At 37.5% G+C, this 23,882-nt stretch overlaps 1 protein-coding gene across 2 annotated transcripts in view; it reads left to right on the forward strand.

The window, feature by feature from the left end:
- The first annotated feature begins 1,383 nt into the window (after positions 1 to 1,383).
- Positions 1,384 to 23,882, forward strand: part of GLRA3 (glycine receptor alpha 3) — a 183,074-nt gene continuing 160,575 nt past the window's right edge. The window contains exon 1 of one of the 2 annotated variants that reach the window (XM_070292284.1): positions 1,384 to 1,469. In XM_070292284.1, coding sequence (XP_070148385.1) covers positions 1,399 to 1,469 — 71 coding nt within the window. In that variant the 5' untranslated portion in view covers positions 1,384 to 1,398. The remainder of the gene's footprint in view (positions 1,470 to 23,882) is intronic. The other variant, XM_069579441.1, reaches the window with a different exon arrangement.

Below are 23,882 nucleotides of genomic sequence, written 5' to 3' on the forward strand. Positions count from 1 at the left end.
TCTAACAACATGTTTTAATTATTTAAAATCCCATCATTTTGAGATGCATGAACAAACACAGAAACATGTGCACACTTACACACACACACTTGCATACATACACACGTGTGGTGTGTGTTCACAACACCAGTTCACACACACACACACACACACACACACACACACACACACTCTTTCTCCTTCCAGTCTTCCAATCCAAGTTCCTATAAAGATAGTCATGGAGGGGAGAGGAAAGAGAAAGATGAGACAATAAAAGATGTACCATATGACCTAGTTGTCCCTTTCACTTGAAGTTAATGTTTAGACATGGAAAATGCATAAGAAAAATGGTGTGTAGCGTTGTTCCCCACTAGTAGCCATCTCTTTAGATTTCCCAGCTTCACCTTTTTTGGACCCTTATTGTGACTGAAGGAAACTCAACTGACAAGTCAGCAACGCTTCTCAGCCAGAAGCTGGCCAGGGTTGTGAGACGATTCTAGAAGCAACTGATTCCGCACCACGTTCTCTGCTCTTCCTTAGCCCTTTCCAAGGGTCTGGGTTTACTGCTGACTCTTGCATTTTGATGTAAGGTCAAAGAGACAGGGTCACATCCGAAAAGACCTTTTATTACTAAATTGTGCCTTCTCCCGGAAGGCAAAAATGGAGGGTCCCTCAAAGTGCGATTCTGCTACCTAATCCATAAAGGCTGCTGACTCCTTCAGTTCTCAGCGCTGAGGATTCCCTCCCCCAATTCCCTCCAGTCGCGCTTTAGGCTCTGCACCAGTTACTCAATGCTTTTTTTGAAGTACGGCTAGCTAAGCACCGCCTTCCGTCGTGAGTGGCCCGTCACTCTGCCCCGCTGTGCAGTTGTGATTGGCTGGCAAGGCGGTGTCGTTTGGCGCCGCCCCCGCTTCCCTTTGCCGCGCTAGTGGCTCGGGATTTACCCAAAGGTGGAAAGTGGGATTCCAGCGGGCGGCGCTTGGAGCAGGTGCAGACGCATTCCTGTTCCGCAGTTGCTGTTTTTTCTCCTCCAGTCGTTGAGTCTGAGTCAGGAAAGGACTAGCATTTTTCCTTTGCCGCTAGAGCTCCAAGGAACTGCTGCCCAGAACCTAGGCACCTCAGATATCTCTCATCCGTTATTGCGCGGTCACTGTATAAATCACCTGCACATTTATAATCCCGTGAATCTCCCCGCAGCTCAATGCTCAGAGAAGGTGTCGAAAGGGAATTTCAAGAGTTTGAAAGAGAGGGTCTCCTTGGACCGTGGGGAGCTGTCTCAGGTGCTGAAGCTTTCCAGTCGTTGGTCCCTGCCAACACGACACGGAGTCAGGCAGCACGCTCTCATTCCCGGCTCATTCACGGCTTCCCCATGCCTTGGATAAGACTCATTTCAGAGCCGTGAATATATCCCTCCGTATCATGGCCTACGTGAGACACTTTCGGACTTTAGTTTCGGGATTTTACTTCTGGGAAGCAGCACTGCTACTCAGGTGAGTCCACTTGTATTTAACAGTTGGAGAACTCATTCAAGCCTTACAACCACTTGTCATTGCTGAAACCAAGGATGCAACTCGAGGTTGACTTGTTGAAAGTGTCCCTTAAATAGTATTGTTTTCTATCTAACAGTCTGGTTTCTATCTAGCAGTCTGTCTCTTGAGACCTCTGAAATATGTAACTTTGCTTTATTTTCACTAATTAATGTATTTTATTAGCTGGCATCTTCTGTTATTTGCAACTGAGGTTACCCTAGGAAAAAAATATTTCCAAAGCCTAGGATTTTCCTTCTCAAATTGCGTTTATAGTTTCTTTTTTTTTCTAAGTGAATTATAAATTCTGGGTGTTACTCTCGTTTTGAAAGTTAAAAAACATTTAGTTATTAAAAGTGGAACATTACGTACATTTTAGAAGACAAAAAATATCCAGAACATAAGCATTTAGTGGTGAGAGAAATTCTGAATATTATTCATATATCCAGAGGTTAAGTTTAAATGAATAAAATAATAAAGGTTTTGAAAGTACTGTTTCCTAAAGAACTTAGTTCATGGAGACAAAGTGATAAATAAATCACTAGGTATGTTCTATGCCAAGAAAAATCATTTTGTAGAAAGTAATAAAGCCTACTGAACAGCAAAATTGTTCTATGATGTGCTATTTTCTTATCATCTCCAGTCATATTTGGTAGGCTGTTTTTCTTTTTAATTAAAAGAGAAGAGACACTAAGCACAAGATCAGCTAATTTAACCCCATTGTTAATGAAACAATATATAAGCCAATGTAAAATTTATTTTACTATTATAATTACCTTAAAATTTCCATTTTATGGTTCACAAGCTTTTCAAAAAGATTGAAATAAAAAATTTGAGTGCTAAGTTACATGTATAATGATTTCCATTTGATGTATGTAAATATTCTCTCTGGGTTGCTATGTCAATTTTTCATCTTTAAGCACCTTGAAAAATATAGCATATCTCACAAAAACTACCTTTAGGAACCAGGAACTAATTGTGAAGTCTACTATATTTCTGAAATTACTAATTTTTCCTGAAGTAAAGAGTTGAACCATTGTAAATGAGAATATTTTCAGTGAAAAATATTTTAACATAGTAAATTTTTGTAACTTTACAACTGGTACAAATTTCATATATAGTGATAAAAGCAAAGAATGTAGAGCTTTTACATTTATGTAAATTTTATAGAAAAGAGTGGAAAATTCATGTCATAAGATAAGCTGATTATTTTATTATAATTATCTTTTAGTATCTGAGATGATAATATGCATACTTATTTTCTCAAAGAAATCTGAAGAGCCTAGTTGATACTTAGATTTAGGAAATTTAATGTTGATAACTAAAATATTTTGATTGATGAGGTCAAATTTGTATAGTAGAAAATCACCATGATATTTGCTATAATATATTCTTAGAAAGAATCCCTGTTAATTAATATTAAGTAATTTAATTTAAAATCCTTCTTATGAATACTTCAGAAATGTAATCACTCAAAAAAGATATATCCAGTATAGAAGTTTGTGCAATACATATATTCTTCATCATTTTCTTTCACAAATCAAATAAAAATTGTCTCTTTTTTCTCTTAGATAAAAGTAGCTCATCACTCTGAAGAATTTTTAATCATACATAAAAAATCAAATATTTTAATTTTTCAGTGATGGTCCTTGAAGGAAAATTTCCTATAGAAATTTCCTTTTGAAAGTAAAGCTCCCTCTACTGGAAATATCTTATAAAATACCGTTTCTACTCTGCTCACTGAGCCTATTTGTGAGGTATTGAGCAAAAAAGGAAAACAAGTAAAGGAAAAAATAAATTCAAACAAGTATTTTTTTAAGTTCACAAATATATCTGTTTAATTTAAAAATACTATTTCCAGGGAAACTTGGAAGTAAGAACAACAACCAGAAACCATAGATAGTCATAATTAAATAGCATACTAGTAGAAGTGGTTTTTTTTTTGTTTAGTTTAAAACTTTTAAATTGAGATTATGAATACATACAGAAAAGTACAAAAATAGCAAAGTTCTATATAAAGTGGTACAAACGTAGCACTCCCATGTAAAGAGACCATGGATCAAGAAGCAGAATTCTCAGTATCACAGAAGTGTTCACCCTGCTCCCTCTTACCACCATATCCCTTCCTAAGCATTACTTTGCTTGAAGATAATCTCTATCCTGACTTATGCAACAATAAAAATTTTTCCTGCTCTTGAGCTTTCTATAAATACTTATTTGGGTCTGCTTTATTTTATGAAGTGTATGTGTTTTAGCTATGTTGTAGCAAGTAGCAATAAATTATTTTCATTTCTGTATGGTAGTCCATTATGTGAGGGGTTCCCTGGTAGCTCAATTGGTGAAGAATCCACCTGCAATGCAGGAGACCCTGGTTCAATTCCTGGGTTGGGAAGATCCCCTGGAGAAGGGATAGGCTACCCACTCCAGTATTCTTGGTCTTTCCTGGTGGCTCAAATGGTTTTAAAGAATCTGCCTGCAGTGCAGGAGACCTGGGTGCGATCCTGGATGAGGAAGAGCCCCTGGAGGAGGACATGGCAACCCACTCCAGTATTCTTGCTTGAAGAATCCCCACGGGAGCCTGGTGGGCTCCAGCCCATGGGGCTGCAAAGAGTTGGACACCACTGAGTTACTAAACCCAGCCCAGCATATTCCATTATATGAAGACATAACAATTTATCCCTTGTCCTACTGAGGAATATTTGGGTATTTAAAAAAAGTTTTTGGTTAGTGCTGCTATGATCCTCCTTGAGATTGCTTTTTTTGGTGAGTACCTGTGAATATGTGCATTCTGGGGACTATGTGAGTTGGGTCCAAGAGTTTCACTGGGCAAAGAATTGCTGTAATATAGGATAGATATTCAGAGAAGGCAATGACAACCCACTCCAGTACTCTTGCCTGGAAAATCCCATGGGCGGAGGAGCCTGGTATGCTGCAGTCCATGGGATGGTGAAGAGTCGGACACGTCTGAGCGACTTCACTCTCACTTTTCAGTTCCATGCATTGGAGAACGAAATGGCAACCCACTCCAGTGTTCTTGCCTGGAGAATCCCAGGGGGAGCCTGGTGGGCTGCCCTCTATGGGGTCATACAGAGTCGGACACGACTGAAGCGACTTAGCAGCAGCAGCAGCAGAAGGAGGATGGATATGAGTATGTCTAGCTTTAGTAGATACTGCAAGTTTTCTGACACAGTTGTACCTAGTTACGTTTCTGTTAGTAATATATGAAACTTCCTATTGCTATTACTAGTAAAAAATTTTATCAGTGAAGTATTATTATAAACATTTATAGCACTTTCTTAGACTATTATTGCAAACCCACAGATGCAATTGAAGTGTTTACTTTGGCATAATTTATACATTTTAGTAAATGAGTTTTATTAAGGCAATCAGCAGAACAAAAATTTTTACTACTATAGTACAATTAGGCGTATTCATTATCAGAATACACCAGGTATTAGAAACATAGTGCTTAAAAGGGACTTATTAAAGAGGACAATTCTTTTAATAAATACAAGTCAGAAATAGACGTAAGAAATCTAAATTTCCTAGTAGTGAAGTTTTTAAAATTTTCACCCTTTGCTCAGATATTGCTGTTTTTGAAAAAAAATTTTCTTTGGCTTTTGAATTCTAGTTCTCATACTAGTGAAATAAAGAACAAAACACCAGTGTTCAGCTTTCTTTGAAATGTAAATAAGTGATGATTATGAAGAGCTTGCAGAGCAATTTCCAAAAGCAAGAAAAGTGCCAAAAGTATTCCATCTAAATTAATTATTTTCATAACATGCAATTTTGTTTTTCATCTTGGTAGTTTGATAGCAACACAGACTTGCTATTTGGATAAATTATGGTATATTGTGTCAAAAACTGAATGCATGAATTTCAGGCTTTATGATAATCACAAATAAAATATTTTCTTGATTGACTTCAAAGTCTAAGAAAAACATTTTGGCATAGAATGTCTTTTTTTTTTTTTTTTCTTTTGGTATGTTTTGGAAGATGGGGAAAATTCTTTTTAATGTTGGGTCTATTTTCTTATGTAAGACTTTGAAGAAAAATGTACTTTAAGGAATAAACTCCTACTGTTATGATAATTTCTTGTATGTAGGTACTGTAGCAGGATTCTGTACATAATATATGCTTTTTTCCTTTGTTTCTATAAATAATCATACATTTTCCTAAGTATAGAAGGCTCATGGCCCAGTTCTTTAGTCAATGCCTCAAGCAGTTTGCCCTGCCAATTCAGGAAACAGCTTGTAAAATATTTCCTCTTGTATATAATTTTTCTCTCCCTTGATCCCTTGATATACTGAGGCCAGTCAATCACCAAGTATGTGTTTAATGTGTAATGTTAAGCAATTCAGCAAGATTTTTCACCACATTCTGTGCACATGTTTGTGCTAGGTACAGTTTAGCCACGGGTGATCAAGAAATTATCACCTTTCCATTGTGAAACTTAGACCCTAGAAGGAAAGAAAATACAAAGGCCCAAGTGACAAACGAGCAACAGAAGTGACAACATTTTAGGGACTGTGAAACAGGGAAGTTCTCCAGAGAACTGGTACTTGTGATGGATCTTATAAGATGCTTGTTCAATGGGCAGAAGTGAGATATAAAGAAAATATTCTATTTTCTATTCCATTTCCTATCACTAGGAAATGTATAGGAATGTAAAATCATTCCTATGATACAGTCCTATAGTATGCTGAGGGAATGGTGATGGTCAAATTCAGTTGAAATATCTCCAGTTCATTGTTTAATTTCATATCTGCTAGCAACAACTATAGAGCTCACTACAATAATAAACCTGCTGAAAGGTAGAGGAGTTACAGCTTCCTTTCATAATGGAATATGGATAAAATTTAGAAGCAAATAATTTAATTATAACTGAATAGTTATCATTATAGGAATGGCCTTGTAATTTGGCTCAAAAAAGCTCTACAAATCCTTCTCTCTCAGAGGTAGTGTTTACCTCAAAATTATAATTAATCAGAAGATTGCTCATAACCATCAGGAATAGTAAAAACTATAATGTGTAGACAGAGAACAATGACAAAACTACTAGAAGACAATGACAGTCTGCTTGTTTTAGAATTTGGAGATCATGTTTGAATTTATCATCAAAATATGATCTCTCTTAAAACAGACTATCAGGTAGAGGATTTGGATTGTTGGAAGAAAGGATGCCAGTGAACTGGGTTTGGGTGTTTAGAGTCTGAGATGCTGGCAGTAGATCTGTTCTATCTTGCTGTCAGCTGAGAATGCAGAGACCCTGCTTGAACTATAGGTTAAATAGTTAAATTGTTACAAAGGTGATCACACTGTGTGCAAAAAAGAAAAAAAAAAACACAGAAAAAATGTTTATCTGAAATGACCGCAGAACATTTAGAGCAGGCACAGAGAAATACTCAGAGAGAGTTCTGAGCTAAACTGTGGTGGTGGGACTGATCATAAGTGACAAATAAACAGATTTATCATAATTTTATACTGTTGATCCCAAGGACTTGCTTTTATCGATAGCGTATGTTTATCACTTTTCTATAGAGCCTTCAAATGCTCTGTAGGTATGTTATTTACTCAGTAATATCCAGCTGTTTGTGACCCCATGTACTGTAGCCCTCCAGGGTCCTCTGTCCAGGGAAGATTCTCCAGGCAAGAATACTGGAGTGGTAGCCATTCCCTTCTGCAGATTTTCCTGACCCAGGGATCGAACCCAGGTCTCCTACATTGCAGGCAGATTCTTCACTGTCTGAGCCACCAGGGAATCAATGCTCTAATTTCAACTAACCTCATAAACTAGTCCACAATCATGTATGGTATATTTTACCCACTCAAGTTCTCTGAGGAGATTTTTAAAGAAACTATTTTGATGAAGATGCATCTTTAACTTTCCCTTACTTCATGAAGAATATAACATGGAGCCTGTTTGATTTTCCCAGCAAATCTGTCTCTTAAACTCTTCTCCAAAACTCTTCTCCTATCCTGATACTTGGATTAACCGTACTTTATTGAAAATGAACTCCCGTGCATGCAAATGTCCATGTTGAAACATGGTTTGTCTTTCTCCACTAGAAGGAAGCTATAGCTTTGTTTTGCTTAGGAAAATACATCAAGGAGAGAGACAAGTGAGTCACCTTCAGAGAACTGGTTCTGGAGTGAAGGCAGGCATTCTAAGACAGGACCAACTGTTTGGTAACAAGCAGAAAGTGTATGAATAGAAAGAGCTGTTCAGCCACAGAAAATGAAGCTGTTCTAACAACTGCAAGGCAGCCACACACACTTTAGGAAACAAAGTTTGAAATCCTTAGACGTTGGCAGAAGAAGAAACAATAGTAAAATAGTTAATAAGCAGCCTCACTATAAAGCATTCCTGAAATTCAGAATCTCCACACTAGAGATGTTTTTAGAAGGAAGTATTACCAGTTACCTCTCAGACAAGTTAATACACAGAGGCAATAACCTCAGTGGAAAATTTAAGAATATCATAAAATGGAAAATTATCAACATCCTCTGAAATAGTTTGTTGCATGGAATAAGTTCTAATGCGAATGATGAAGAATTCCTAGGAGTTCATGCAAAATTTGCATACAGACAAAAATAACGAATTAGGAATGATAAACTCAGATATTTCTGATCCTACTTTACAAACACTGCCAACATAGGATGGTTGGGCTAACATCAGAGATAACTAGTTCACTCAATATCCTACCTAAATTTGAAAATATCTCAAAAATATCTACAACAGGTAGTCATCCTGTGAACATTTAAATTTCGAGCAATAAGGGCCTCTTTACCTGAAAAGGAAAATATTTATCAAGCCATTTTAATAATAAATAAAAAACAAAATATCATTTTATTTTCTCCTGGCCATAGGAAACTTTTTCTTGCCACGTGTGGTTCCCCCTTCCTGCCAATATTTGTGTATTTTTTTCTTCTTCTTTTTTTAATGCTTGCCTCTTTACTGAAAATGACCCTTGGAGAGTGTGTTTTCTGTTTGAGGCATGTTTTGAATCGATAGCCTTTTCCATGTGGTTGCTCCTTGCATCATGCTTATATGCTCCAGGTCTAGAGTGCCTATAGCTCTAGAATTTCTTTGTAGCATTATAAACATCTATTCAGCAATTACTACATTCTAGGAAGAGTGCAATGTGCTGGAGCAACAGAATCTCAACTTTCTATAATATACCTTTGTGCGGGTGTGTGTGTGTGTGTGCACATCACCTTCACATGTATGTTTTAGATTTTCATGCAGGTCTTGTCTCTCCCTCTTAATTGTTAGTCCCATGAGGACTGGATTGTTTTTGATCTTGCTTTACTACCATAATATTTAATTCAATGTCATGCATGGAGTAGATGCTCCATAAACAACGAATAAATACCGAGATGACACACCTGTCGTCTATCTATAATTTTAGATTTGAATTTTATTTAGATCTGTGTTATTACTTGGAGTGAGAAGGGAATCTTGTGTTTTAGACACCACAAAGGATATAAAATCAAATAAGATGGCTTGGAAGACATTACCTGCTCTGAGAAGAAGTTGTAAAACAGATAAAAATTGTCAGCACCTAGTGGAAAAATAATGGATTTACTTCTCCTTATTACCATGAGAAATTGAAATTTCTATTGTATAGTGCATTATTTCTCAACCTTTTTTTCCCATCACTGCCTCCTAAAGAGCTTTTTAAGAGATATTTTTAGACTTTCTAATTGACTGCATGAAATTATAATATCACTATGTATTATATATTTGCTCATGTGTGGTATATAGATACAAATACATAGAGATAGAGCTGTGCTTTACATGTAAGAAGAATAAAAATTTTCACCCTAGAGTCTGTTTGGAAATAAAAGAATAATCAGTAATATGATATCAAATGCCATAAAAACAAAAAGAAGTACAGAAGATTATTAGTCACCTTTTCAAGAACACTCTAGGTACAAAAGTACATGTGCAAATATGTTATCATAACATGAATGGTGAGTTAAAGAAAAAGGCAAAAAGATTCCCTTTTTAAAAATTAATTTTTATTGGCATATAGTGACTTTACATTGTTGTATTAATTTCTACTGTACAGTAAAATGAATCCGCCATACGTATACACATATCTCTTCCCTTTTGGACGTCCTTCCCATTCAGGTCACCACAGTACCTTAAGTAGAGTTCCTGTATTATACAGTATGTTCTCATTAGTTATCTGTTTTATACATAGTATCGAGTGTGTAAATATGTCAGTCCTTATCTGCAAGAGGCTATAACAAGGGAAAGTAACAGTGGACACAGTGAGATTGATAGTTCCTGATTTGTTTGTTTAATTTTGTGTTTACAGTGAAAGGGAATTTGAGCTTGCTTACATCTTGGAGAAAAAAGTCAGTAGATTAGGAAATACTTACAAAGACACAAGAAGGTTTAGAAGAGAAGAGGCGATGTCACTGATGAGATGAAAAGAAAGAGTTTTCAGAGCGGTAGTTGAAGGGTGGCTTTTCGCTGGGATTAGGTGCAGAATGTGACAGTAGAGACGGGAACTAAGATTTTGTAATTCAGCGGCTGAGCACTCAGTCCTCTCTTTGAAGTAGGAGACAAGGTCATTAGTCTGGAATAAAGATGAACAACAAAGCAGACAGGTTTAGGCTGATTTGGTGGTTACAAAACATAGACTAGAGCCAAGTCCGTGTTACTTCTGCTACAAGGCAGGCTGTGCTCCCAGCTCTCTTAGAAGGGTCGGTCCAGCCTACTACAGCAGAAGCCCCCTTCACCCTGCAGAAGAGGGGGATGAATTCTAGGACATGATCTTTGTTTTTTTAATTGACTGATGATGGGCTTACAATATTGATTTCTGTCATCCATCAACATGCATTAACCATAGGTGTGCATATGTCCCCTCCCTCTTGAGTCTCCCTCCAACCTCCCACTCATTCCCATCGCTCTAGGTTATTACGGAAGCCCAGTTTGAGTTCCCTGAGTCGTGCAGCTAACTCCCATTGGCTGTCTATTTACCTGTGCTAGGGTGTATGCTTCCACGCTGCTCTTCATTCATTTCACCCTCTCTTCTCCCCTACCCTTGTCCGTAAGTCTGTTCTCTATGTCTGCATCTCCAGTGCTGCTCTGTGAGCAGATTCGTCAGTACCACCCTAGATTCCATTTACATGCATCCCCCACTTAGGACATGATCTTTATTCAGGCCTCATTCATTTAGGTGGCAAAGCCAGAGACAGAACCCACATCACCTAATTCAAATGAACTGCTTATTTTTCCAAAAAAGCACAGTGATTTATGTTCTCCTACAGTAGAAAAAGAAAAGATCATACCCTTCTTTAAAAGGTGAAATGTGACTCATTCAGTTAAAATCACAGTAAAAGTTTTAACAGTTTCATAAAAAAAAATCTAAGAAAGAGACCCACTTTCAAACTTTCTGCTCTTCTCAGAGAGCTATACATGCACAGTGTAGGTTTGTACACTCACATCTCTGACCTTTTTCTTTTACATCTTGAAAATAGGTAGTCTTCTCCTATGAGGCATTATCTCCAGGGATCTTGTTATGCTTGATTAAAGGAAAACATATGTTCTTATGGGAAAAGGAAATCATGTCTATAATCCAGAAGCTTTTATAATCTTTTTGTTTCCTGAGAAACTGTAAATGTTTTGCCCAAAATGATTGATGGAAAGGGAAAGAAAGACTGGAGATGAGGCTGAGTGAAAAAAGGGGAGAAGAATGTATGTATACAACCTCAGCTGAATATTAGCTTTAACTAATTGATATAACTAATTAATTTAAGGTAACCAACTGATTTAAGGTACAATCACTGATTGTATCTTGCTAAGATCTTCCCTCTCTTAATTTTTTAAAAATAATTAATTTATTTTAATTGGAGGCTAGTTACTTCACAATATTTAGTGGTTTTTGCCATACATTGACATGAATCAGCCATGGGTGTACACCCTCTCTTAATTTTGAAAAAAATATAATCCAATAAAACCTTGATATATAGTCTCATTTTCACTAGAGGGAATTGAACAACAACATACTCACCACTCTATTTACCTTTCCTCACCACTTTCAATTGTAAACTCCTTTTGGCTGTATTGTTGATTCCCTTCTTCATTCTGCATCATTTCTCTGTCCTTAAAGGAATGTAACAATCAGGTAAATGTAGGGCTTCCCTCACCACGGAAGAAAAGTGTCCAATAATTCAGATATGCTTAAGTCAGAACACATTCCACTGAAAGGTGACATTAACATAAACATCGGTAGTCACACAAAAGGGAATGGCTACCGTAACCTGAATAAGTCAGTGCTCTGCTGGTTCAATATTATTATGGAAAAACCTGAGTATGGCTCCGTTTTAATATTCTGTGTACGTTTATTTTCAGATTCAGAGACCCAGAGATTGATGCTTTAAAATATCATTCTTTTATGCCCTCAATCTGATTAATATGGGGATTTATAAAAACACATTTTATTAGTAAGCCTTCATTGACGCAAGCACGATCAGTTCAAAATCAAGCAGTACTCTTTCTGCTGTATCATTTCTTTTGTAAGTATAACTCAGTTAAACATCTCAAGTAAAAGGATGATTTCTGTATCACTCACTTCTGGCTGGTGGGATTTTACCCCTTACTTTTACGATATTTTTATGAAATTTTGGGTACCGTTGACATAGACTAAAATGAAATTTTATAAAACAAGTTTTATCCACATTTTAAAGGTCTAATAAGAGTTTTGTCAAATAAGATTCAGAAGAGAAATACAGTTCTTAACATTCCCCCTACATTGGTTTGATGTAATCACTTCTTAATTATCACTAGAAAAATAGTTCTGAAACCACATGCAGTGATGTTTGGACAAGTTAAACTGGTTGAGGTATATTTGGAATATAAGAAACACTATACTCTTGGATTGAATTTCAGAATATTCACACTTTATCAAATTGAGCTGTTGTTGTTTAGTTGCTAAGTCATGTCAGCTGTTTCATGACCTCATGGACTGCAGCCCATCAGGCTCTTTTGTCCACAGGATTTCCCAGGCCAGAATACTGGAGTTGTTGCCATTTTCTTCTCCATGGAATCTTCCTGACCCAGGGATGTAACCTGCGTCTTTCTGCACTGGCAGGCAGATTCTTTACCACTGAGCCACCAGGGAAGCCTGTGAACTTGTGTATTAGTGTAATTGTTGATTTAGTTCCAGTGAGATGATGAGTGATGGGATCCAGTCTCTGCCTCAAACCCGAAGTTTCCAGCTAGCAGGGGAGATAGATCATGGCATGAAAGTGTCAGACGTCCACAGTGGAAACCAGTGATTGATAAGAACAGATGGCCTGTAAGAATCCAGTGGAGAAGAGACCAGTTCCCACTCAGTTAAGCTAATCAAGGCAGTGTGGAGGACATGGCATTTAAGCAAAATAACTAATAAACTTCTTTAAGACAAACAAGTGATTGGGGCACATTCTGGGTTTTGAAGGATTACCATTGAAACTCCTAGGGTGCCCTGAGTCTTTCCTGACTGAAGGAAAATTAAGTCTGTTCTTCCAAGGAGATTTTACCTTTCTAATTTTGGTTTTGTTGATGACTCAGTGTCTTTATTGGCTTTATCGTCCAAGAGTGCACCATACTCCGGAGTCAGATAAAAATCCCTGGTCATTTTTCAGTTGCAAAAAATAATGTTTAGAGGTGGTGAAGTGCTTTATGCCTTCTGGGTGTGTGTGTGTGTGTGTGTTAAGTGGACACAATTTGAATAAGAGGGTTTCGAAAGATCGTTTGTAGAGATTAGGGTTTAGAATCAGGCTAAAGGAGGAAGTTTTTTAGGATAAGTCAGAGTGAAAAGAAAGAATACTTATTCTCAGAAGGAAGAGAGGGTCAACATTATTTTTGAGATTCATGATTGGCTTGAACAAATCAAGTGGTATTTCACTGATTTGACAAAAGGTGATGTTGCTAGCATATTTTCCATTGAACTTTGCTATTGGACTTTAAAATGTAATTAGCATTTTTTTTGAAATGCTTAAGTATGCAACTTCTGTAGCAATTGATGTTCAAAACCCACACATCTGTATTTATAATTATGAATTTAATCATTATAGACACTTAGTTAAAACCAGTTTCCAGGTGTTTATGTGAATTCATGTTACTTAAGTAATACATGCTTGTGTTTTCAGTGTGAAAATTCAAATATTTCAGGTAAATCAACACCCTCCCCCACCTTGGTCGCCGCTGCCCTTAGTCCTTTCCTTAGATGAATGACTGAAATGATTTGGTGTGTTTTTTTTTTCCCCCAGATCATATTCCATATATTTATATAAATGTATGTGCACAAAGAGTCGGACACGACTGAGCGACTGAACTGAACTGAACTAATGCGCACATAAAGAAACACAGAGTGATTTTTACATTTTTTAAAGAAAAAAGTTTTAATTAGAGCAGCTATACAGTTTGCCCACTTTATGTGTTTTCTTTCAGGAGGTGAGAGGTCCCATCGAGAATTTGTTCTGACCTCTCACCATCTTCTTATTCATTCTACCCTAGAGGAGAAAACTGAGTCTTCTATCTGAGGAGTTTGGAAGGAAAATCTGGGCAAGTGTAGCCTGGTGCCCGTCTTTGTCCTTTTTACGTGGGGCTTTGAGTGATGTGGGACACGGAGGCATCATTTTCAATTCAATGTTAAGAAGCCAGTGTGTCTTTGGATATCAGATAATTTCCGCCAAGTCATCTTTGTAACATCAATTTGATCCCAATTTTTTTTACTCTTTTTGAAAAAATTTCTTGAGTTGTTTCGTATTTTGAGGAGCTGAGGAGAGGATGCTAATTTGAAGTCTCTTGGATCCTGAGAGTTATTTGAATAATAACTATCATTTTGTACTTGCTATTTGCTTCACTCAATGATATTTCTTTAAACACTTTATGTACAATAACCTTATTTTTATTAAGGCTGTACAAATCTGAAGTGGGATTACATTAGAGATTTAAGAAAAAACACATTGATAGCTATCTAGGTGATCTTAAATTTTTATTGATGCCAACAACGGTACATCAGATAGTGGTGGCTCATAAGAAAGATGTGTCAGTAATTTAAGTACAGACCATGAAGTTCCCTCTTACAATGACTGTTTATGCTGCCTTTCAATGTATTGTATAGACTGCATTTAAACAGCATTGCTGTTTTCCTCTCTCCTTCCCCATCTCTTCTCTTTCCATTTGTACTTACTTCCTTGGTCACCTCGTCTAGTCGCAAGGCTTCACATATCATATATTTGTCTATAGCACTTTTCAACAATAAAAAAAAAGATGTTCTTACAAAATCAGTCCCCGGCGTCTTGCTGTAAACTTGCTTCACTCACTGTTTCCCCCATTTCAGTTCATCGAATCTCTTCAGTTGTGTAGGCCAAAAATATGAACTTCTCCTTGACTACTCTCTTTAATCTGTTAGAAAATCATCTTACCTCAAGCTTCAGAATACATCCAAAATGTGACCAATTTCCATCACCTCCAATATGACAACTTGGTCTGAGCCACCATCACCTGAATTCTGATGATAATCTGACTGAATCTCTGCCAAACATCTGGGCCCCGCTCTAGTCTGATTTAATAGATCAGTCATGGTGATTCTTCACAAATGAAAGGCAAGCCATTCCATGTTCCTACCCATTGCTTTAACAATTTCCATTTCACTCAGAGTAAAAGCAATTTCCTTATAAAGACTCTTAAGTTCACAAATGGTTTGTTGTTCCATTTAATCCTTTGATCTGATTTCTTGCTATTATCCCCTCCTTCTAACTTGATTCTGGTCCCTTTTGGTTCTGGGAATATATCAAGTGTGTCCCTGGCTTAGTTAGACCTTCGCACTGGTTGCTCTTTCTATCTGGAATAGATACTTTGCTTCAGGTGGCCACCTCCGTGATCTCCTTCAACACGTGGATAAAGCGACCCTTCCTCAGCGAAGCTTACCCTAACAACTCTATGTAAAATGTTCCCAGGTCCCCCAAGACCTGTCACTTCTGATTATCTTTTGCTTTGTTCTAAATTTTCCTTCCTTTCAAAATAGTAAAGAATCTACTACTTTGTAATAGTTTTTGTTAATTATGTCCCAGTCTGCTGAAATATAAGCTCACGGAAATAAAGGATTTTGGTCTGTTTTGGTTTTTGCTGAATTCAAAGCCTCCAAACAATGCTAGGCATATTGTACATTTTTCAGCATCTAACAAAGAGAAAAAGTAAGTGTGGGTACTGAATGCATCAGCCTTCCTTTTTTGTCTTGCCTTGTCCATGACAAGTTTTAAACAAATTCTTGTATTTTTAAAATCCTTTACTATAATCTTTTTTTTCCAAATATAATTTGCTCATGGATTAAAAATCAGATGGGACAGAGAGCTGAAACATTGTTCATAGCCCATGTCCATCCCATCTTCACTGCAATTAATTGTCCTTCCTAAGAACAATCAGTTTTAAATGTGTTTTACTTATTCTGAAGGCCTCTTCCATAACCTGAACAATATTCTTCTATTATTACTGCTTTATGTTTTGTTTCCTTTGCCTTTAGTTACAAGAAATGCTTCTTGAAAGACTCACTTTCTTTTCCCTCACACTCTGAATTCTATGCACCTATTCTAAACTTCACGCCCCTGTGAGCCTGATAGCAAAACGACCTTCCTAAATTTCTTACTTCCAATAAAAATGAGATTGTTTCCTGATGGTTTTCACAGAGAACTCATCTGAAGAAATCCCACAGCTACTTTCTAAGTTGTGTCAGCTCCTTCCACGGTTCTGTTTCCTGGTTTACTCCCTCATTTCACTGCAGTATCTTCTCCATGATTTTCTCAAGGGAACATTTATGCAGGTATACTGCTCCATTCCTTGAATTTGTGGCTGCTTAACAACTTCTCCTTTGATCCATAGATTGGCTGTAATACTGGATTGGGTATATGGAATGAAAGAACAAGCCAGCAAGAACTTTGCCGGCTTTTTCTTGTTGTCTGGTAGCATATACAAATGCCCATTTGCCTAAAGCTAGTCTTGTCTCATTCTTTTGTGTTTTCCTTTTTCTTTCAAATTCCTTTGGGATTGTGTCTTAAATCTTAATGTTTGGCAATTTTTCAATGATAGGTCTACCATAATTCTCTATTTGGACTCAGTGGGCTCATTCACTTTGAAAATATATGTTTTTTAAAAATTTATTTATTTTAACTGGAGGCTAATACTTTACAATATCATATTGGCTTTGCCATACATTCACATGAATCTGCCATGGGGATACATGTGTTCCCCATCCTGAACCCCTCTCCCACCTCCCTTCCCATCCCATCCCTCTGGGTCATCCCAGTGCACCAGCCCCTAGCATCCTGTATCATGCATCGAACCCGGACTGGCGATTCGTTTCACATATGATAATATACATGTTTCAATGCCATTCTCCCAAATCCTCCCACCCTCGCCCTCTCCCACAGAGTCCAAAAGACTGATCTATACATCTGTGTCTCTTTTGCTGTCTCGCATACAGGGTTATCATTACCATCTTTCTAAATTCCATATATATGCGTTAGTATACTGTATTGGTGTTTTTCTTTCTGGCTTACTTCACTCTGTTTTTACCTATTTCTGAAAATTCTCCCTCACCTCTGTCTCTCCATTTGTCTCTCTATTTATTCCTCTTTTCTCATCTTGCAGAACTTGTAGGAATCTCTTATTTGTTGATATCTCCTTCCTGTTGTCTTGTAATTAAAGTTTATACCTCTTTTGGTACATTTGGTATTATTTTAAAAAATATTACAAGAAAGCGGGAATAAATACACACGCTTGCTCTTAAAACTATTTAAAAATATACATTTCATTATTTACATATTTATACTTAGAGCTTTAACCATCTGAAAGTAGTTTATATTCATGCTATGAAATAGATCAAATTGATGTTATTTTTGCTAATAATATATGGTTGGTTGTTGCTGTGCTGGTGGTCTGAAGCTGTTCCTTCTGCCTGAGACCTCCTTGCCTTTGCTCCCACTCAGCTCACATTTCAGCCTCTCAGAAAGTCTTCATCCACCGTGCCATCCAGCATGGCTGCTCTCATTTATTTTGTTTTGTCATCCTGGCTAGTTTCTCTTGAGAACTTGGAGCAATCTCTAATCATCTTGATTACTTACGTGTTCCTTTCTTGTCTGTTTACATACATACATTTATATGTTACATACTAAATAAAATACAGAAGAACAAATCCTCTTTGTCTTAACTTGGCAAGCTGTTCATTTTACTCTTCTATCAAATTTTTGAAACTTTTTTGTTGATTTATTCTTAGATTCCTAAAAACGTGCTTTTGTTGGTATTTGGGAAATTCAGTGTACTTTTACTGAAACACTTATGCCTACAGTGATTCGTGTAATGATATATGTGTATAAAACTAAAGATTTAAGTTTATAATTTTAAACTTAATTATTGTAAATGCCCAATTCACAACTTTGCACTTCTCAGGTTAAATAAAATGATTTACCAAGAGTATTTAAAGGGAGTAAGAGCATGAACTATAATCTTCAGAAGTTTTTGCTGGAGCTTGCGCCTGATCTTTTCAAGGGACATATTTTTTTTTTGAAAGAACATACAAAGTAGCATCTGGACAAAGGCTCTATGTGCTCTACTTCCCAAAGAGACAGCAATATTCTAAATCAAATAAAGGGTGCTTTTATTGCTCTCTGGAGCTACAGTAAAGTTGAAAGAGCTGAATCACTGACTTTAGCAGATAGCATCATTGGGAAAACATATCCTTACTTGAACTGCTCTCTTGAAGACCTAATGTCTGTGAAAATAATAACACATTATATGATTTATTGAAAGCTTACTGAGTTCCAAGTCTTCTTGGTTATGTATATAGTTTATCCATCTTATGACATATTTCAAGTACTATTTATTCATTTATTCCAAAAAAAATTATATAATATCTCCTATTTACCAATCAGTGTTCTAGGATTTGGGGATACAGTAGTAAGTAAGCAAAAATTCCTGCTCTGATCCCTATGATGTTGTCCTCTAATAGAGGAAAACATTAAATTAAGAGGGAATAAATAGTAATTTTAGCTCATGATATATTTTATGGAGAAAAGTAAAAGAGAAACAGAAAGGCAAGAGAGACTATGTGAGAAGGGAAGACATTTTCTTTTTTGAAATGAATTTTTATTGGAGTATAGTTGATTTACAGTGTTGGGTGAGTTTCAGGTGCACAGCAGAATGAATCAGTTGTACACGTGCATGTACATATGCATGCTTTTAAAGATTCTTTTCCCATATGGCCCATGACAGTGTATTGAGCAGAATTCTCTGTGCTATCCAGTAGGTTTTTATTGTTTGCTTTTCATATGTGTAGTATGCTTAGTCACTCAGTCATGTCTGACTCTTTGTAACCCCATGGACTGTAGCCTGCCAGGATCCTCTGTCTGTGGGATTTTCCTAGGCAAGAATACTGGAATGGGTTGTCATTTCCTACTCCAAGGTATCTTCCTGACCCAGGGGATTGAATCTGGGTTTTCTGCAAGTCTCCTGCATTGCAGGCAGATTCTTTATCCACTGACCCATCAGGGAAGCTCATGTAGTAGCGTATATATGCAGAAGGGAAGACAGTTTCAAGGAGACCTTTTGAGTGAAGACTTGAAGGTGATGAAAGAGCAAAATGGTAGATTCTAGATGAAACTGCCCTAGCAGAAGAAGTGGCAAGTGTGAGGGCCCTTAGATGCCCGCATGCTTATTAAAACTCTTCAAAGGAACCATCCAGCAAAAATCATCCCAAATTTTTGTTTCTCAATGGAGATGACCTATTATACTGGGTAAGTTTTTCTTAGATGTTTTAAAACCATACTTTAATTCAACAGGTCCAAAATTGAACCCACTATCACAACTTTCAAAGTTGGTCTCCATTTACACACTATCTTATATTGGTGAATGGTGTTTCCATCCATTTGGTTGCTCAAACCAGAAAGCTAAGAGTTGATGTCACTTACCTACTGCTGTGTAACACATGATCCTGAAATGTAGTGGGTTGAAAGAAAAATGAATATTTAGTCCATGGGTCAGAAATTCAAGAACAGCTTAAGTATTAACAGATATTCTAGGTAAGAATCTTTCATTAGGCTACTGTCAAGATGTCAACTTTGGTTGTAGCTATGTGAAGGCTTGACTGAAGTAGAGAATCTGATTTCAAGGTGTCTCAGTCAGATAACTGGTGAGTTGGTGAATCCACTTGATAGAAACTCTTATTTTCTTCCATGTAGCTGCTTGAGTGGCTGAGGAAGAGTAAATAATCCAAAAGAGAGCTGAGTGGAAATAGCAACACATTTTATGATTGAATTACAGGATTCGCATCATCAAGCAGTTGCTTTGCATAGGGAACATTCAAGAGGAGGAAGATTAAGCTCCACCCTTGAAGAGAAGAGTGTCAAAAAATTTGAGTAAACAGTTTGGAAGGTTGTACCAAAGGAGCTGAAGAAGATAGAGATGTGGTTGGATTACTGATAAAATTAGAAAGTAGGACAAACTGGATGGATATGAATATGATATGTGGAATCCAAGAACAGTCGAGTTATCAAAGGTTTTCCTCCCCCAAAATGTAAAGATGGAGTTGCCATTAGCAAAATCTGGGGAGAATGGAAAAGAAACAAGCTTGTGTGAGAATAGTAAGAGTTTGCTTTATGTTTGCTTTTATTAGAGAGCTAGGCTGCTTGCAATCTGTGACTATTTTATTCCAATTTCAGAAATAGTGAGGATTTCAAGGGATGGTTAGCTTCCTGCTAAGACCTCTGTACTTTTGATTCTTTCTTACTCAACAGTTGTAATTCTTTGTGCTTTCAAACCAACTCATAGGTATTCACTCCTTTTTATGTCCCTAAAATCCATAAAGCTTTCAAAATGTGTGCACAGATTGCTAACCACTCAGCTGATACTCTGAAGTTTGCTGCCATCACTAAAATACCTGGTTTACTTCTATGAGTTTACTTGGTCTTAGATCTTGTGCTGTGCTGTGCTGAGTTGCTTCAGTTGTGTCCGACTCTTTGTACTGGAGCCCACCAGGTCCCTATGTCCATGGGATGCTCCAGGCAACAATACTGGAGTGGGCTGCCATAGCCTCCTTCAGGGGAACTCCCCACCCAGGAATCAAACCCCATCTCCTATGTCTCCTGCACTGGCAGGGAGATTCTTTACCTCTAAGTCACCCACCAGAGAAACCTGTCTTAGATCTTAGCCATATGATTTTTTTCCACTGTGTTTTTAGCTCTCTAATGCATGGTTTTGTTTCATTTTCTTTTGAACTGAGTCTAGTGTTTTCAGTGCAAAGTTTAATTTGACTTAAAATATTGGGTTATAAATTCAATATCTGACTGGCCTGGGGAGAAAACACCTTGCAGTTTCTTCATCTGTAATACACAAGTAATAATATCTTGCTAGAAAAGTTGTTATGAGAAAAAAAATGATACCATAATTATATGAATCTTGTGCTTGAAAGATCAGGAAGCAACTCCATTTTTATTGTTCAGTTCAGTTCAGTTCAGTTCAGTCACTCAGTCATGTCTGACTCTTTGCAACCCCATGAATTGAAGAATGCCAGGCCTCCCTGTCCATCACCAACTTCCGGAGTAACTCAAACTCATGTCCATCGAGTTGGTGATGCCATCCAGCCATCTCATCCTCTGTCGTCCCCTTCTCCTCCTGCCCCCAATCTCTCCCAGCATTAGAGTCTTTTCCAATGAGTCCACTCTTCTCATGAGGTGACCAAAGTATTGGAGTTTCAGCTTTAGTATCATTCCTTCCAAAGAACATCCAGGACTGATCTCCTTCAGAATGGACTGGTTGGATCTCCTTGCAGTCCAAGGGACTCTCAAGAGTCTTCTCCAACACCACAGTTCAAAAGCATCAATTCTTCGGCGCTCAGCCTTCTTCACAGTCCAACTCTCACATCCATACATGCCTACTGGAAAAACCATAGCCTTGACTAGACAGACCTTAATTGGCAAAGTAATGTCTCTGCTTTTGAATATGCTATCTAGATTGGTCATAACTTTCCTTCCAAGGAGTAAGTGTCTTTTAATTTCATGGCTGCAGTCACCATTTGCAGTGATTTTGGAGCCCCCCAAAATAAAGTCTGACACTGTTTCCACTGTTTCCCCATCTATTTCCCATGAAGTGATGGGACCAGATGCCATGATCTCAGTTTTCTGAATATTGAGCTTTAAGCTAACTTTTTCACTCTCCTCTTTCACTTTCATCAAGAGGCTTTTTAGTTCCTCTTCACTTTCTGCCATAAGGGTGGTGTCATCAGCATATCTGAGGTTATTGATATTTCTCCCGGCAATCTTGATTGCAGCTTGTGCTTGATCCAGCCCAGGGTTTCTCTTGATCTACTCTGCATATAAGTTAAATAAGCAGAGTTAGGTTAATTAAAATATCCCAGGCCTCACCAAAATGCAGGGGGAAACAATATCACTTTAAAATGATAATCATATTTCACTGGCACATTGCTCACAATGGTAAGAATTAAGATCACAGTATTCTTTTAATTTTTATTTATATCTCTGAATCTCCAAAGATGTTCTAGAATCTGTTCAATCGTTCAGTTCAGTCGCTCAGTTGTGTCCAACTCTTTGCGACCCCATGGACTGTAGCACGCCAGTCTTCTCCGTCCATCACCAACTCTCGAAGCTTACTCAAACTCATGTCTATTGAGTTGATGATGTCATTGAACCACCTCATCCTCTGTTGTCTCCTCCCCCTCCTGCCTTCAATCTTGCCCAGCATCAGGGTCTGTTTCAGTGAGTTGGTTCTTTGCATCAGGTGGCCAAAGTATTGGAGTTTCAGCTTCAGCATCAGTCCTTCCAATAAATATTCAGGACTGACTTCCTTTAGGATGGACTGATTGGATCTCCTTGCAGTCCAAGAGACTCTCAAGAGTCTTCTCCAACAGCACACTTCAAAAGCATCAATTCTTCAGTGAGCAGTTATCTTTATAGTCCAACTCTCACATCCATACATGACTACTAGAAAAACCATAGCTTTGACTAGATGGACCTTTGTTGGCAAAGCAATGTCTCTGCTTTTTAATATGCTGTCTACGTTGGTCATAACTTTTCTTCCAAGGAGCAAGCGTCTTTTAATTTCATGGCTGTAGTCACCATCTGCCGTGATTTTGGAGCCCGACAAAATAAAGTCTGTCACTGTTTCCATTGTTTCCCCTTCTACTTGCCATAAAGTGATGGGACCAGATGCCATGATCTTAGTTTTCTGAATGTTGAGTTTTAAGCCACCTTTTTCACTTTCCTCTTTCACTTTTGTCAAGAGGCTCTTTAGTTCTTTGCCTTTTGCCATAAGGGTGGTGTCATCTGCATACCTGAGGTTAGTGATATTTCTCCCTGCAATCTTGATTCCAGCTTGTGTTTCCTTCAGCCCAGAGTTTCTCATGATGTACTCTGCATCATGAGAGTATTTAACTCTCTTATATGTACTTTACATATAAGTTAAATAAGCAGGGTGACAATATACAGCCTTGATGTACTCCTTTCCCGATTTGGAACCAGTCTGTTGTTCCATGTCCAATTCTAACTGTTGCTTCTTGACCTGCATACAGATTTCTCAGGAGGCAGGTCAGGTGGTCTGGTATTGCCATCTCTTGAAGAATTTTCCACGTTTGTTGTAATCTACACAGTCAAAGTCTTTGGCATAGTCAATAAAGCAGAAATAGATGTTTTTTTTGAACTCTCACTTTTTCGATGATTCAACAGATGTTGGCAATTTGATCTCTAGTTCCTCTGCCTTTTCTAAACCCAGCTTGAACATCTGGAAGTTCATGGTTCATGAACTGTTGAAGCCTGGCTTGGAGAATTTTGAGCATTACTTTGCTTGTGTGTGAGATGACTGTAATTGTGCGCTAGTTTGAGCATTCTTTGGCATTGCCTTTCTTTGGAATGAAAACTGACCTTTTCTAGTCCTGTGGTCACTGCTGAGTTTTCCAGATTTTCTAAACTTCCTGTGTCATCACAGCAAACAGTGCTTTCTCTTTAGGACGGAATGATGCCTTAGTGCAAAATGCTCAAAACTCCACGTGTTCTCAGATGTCTCAGTTTCTCTTTAGTTCTGCTGTAAAGAGACTAAAACCATAAAGAACTGGGAAGAACTGGCTCATCTCTCCCATTCTGGGTTTTATTTTTCAAACTGAGGCTTGAAGTGTCAATTGCTTGTTCTGACAACTCAGAAACTTCCAAGTAATGATGTGTGATATATTTTTTTTGCCCCCATTAAGAATTGTAATCCCATGGAACTGGTTTCTAAAGCCAAAGAATACATGTCCAACTGTCTTTCTCTTATATACCCCAAACCTTCTCTACTTGGGAGTCTGAGCATGATTTATTCCCCACAGGTCGCTT

The sequence above is a fragment of the Ovis canadensis genome, chromosome 2 (genome assembly GCF_042477335.2).
Source record: "Ovis canadensis isolate MfBH-ARS-UI-01 breed Bighorn chromosome 2, ARS-UI_OviCan_v2, whole genome shotgun sequence".
Taxonomy (NCBI): Eukaryota; Metazoa; Chordata; class Mammalia; order Artiodactyla; family Bovidae; genus Ovis; species Ovis canadensis.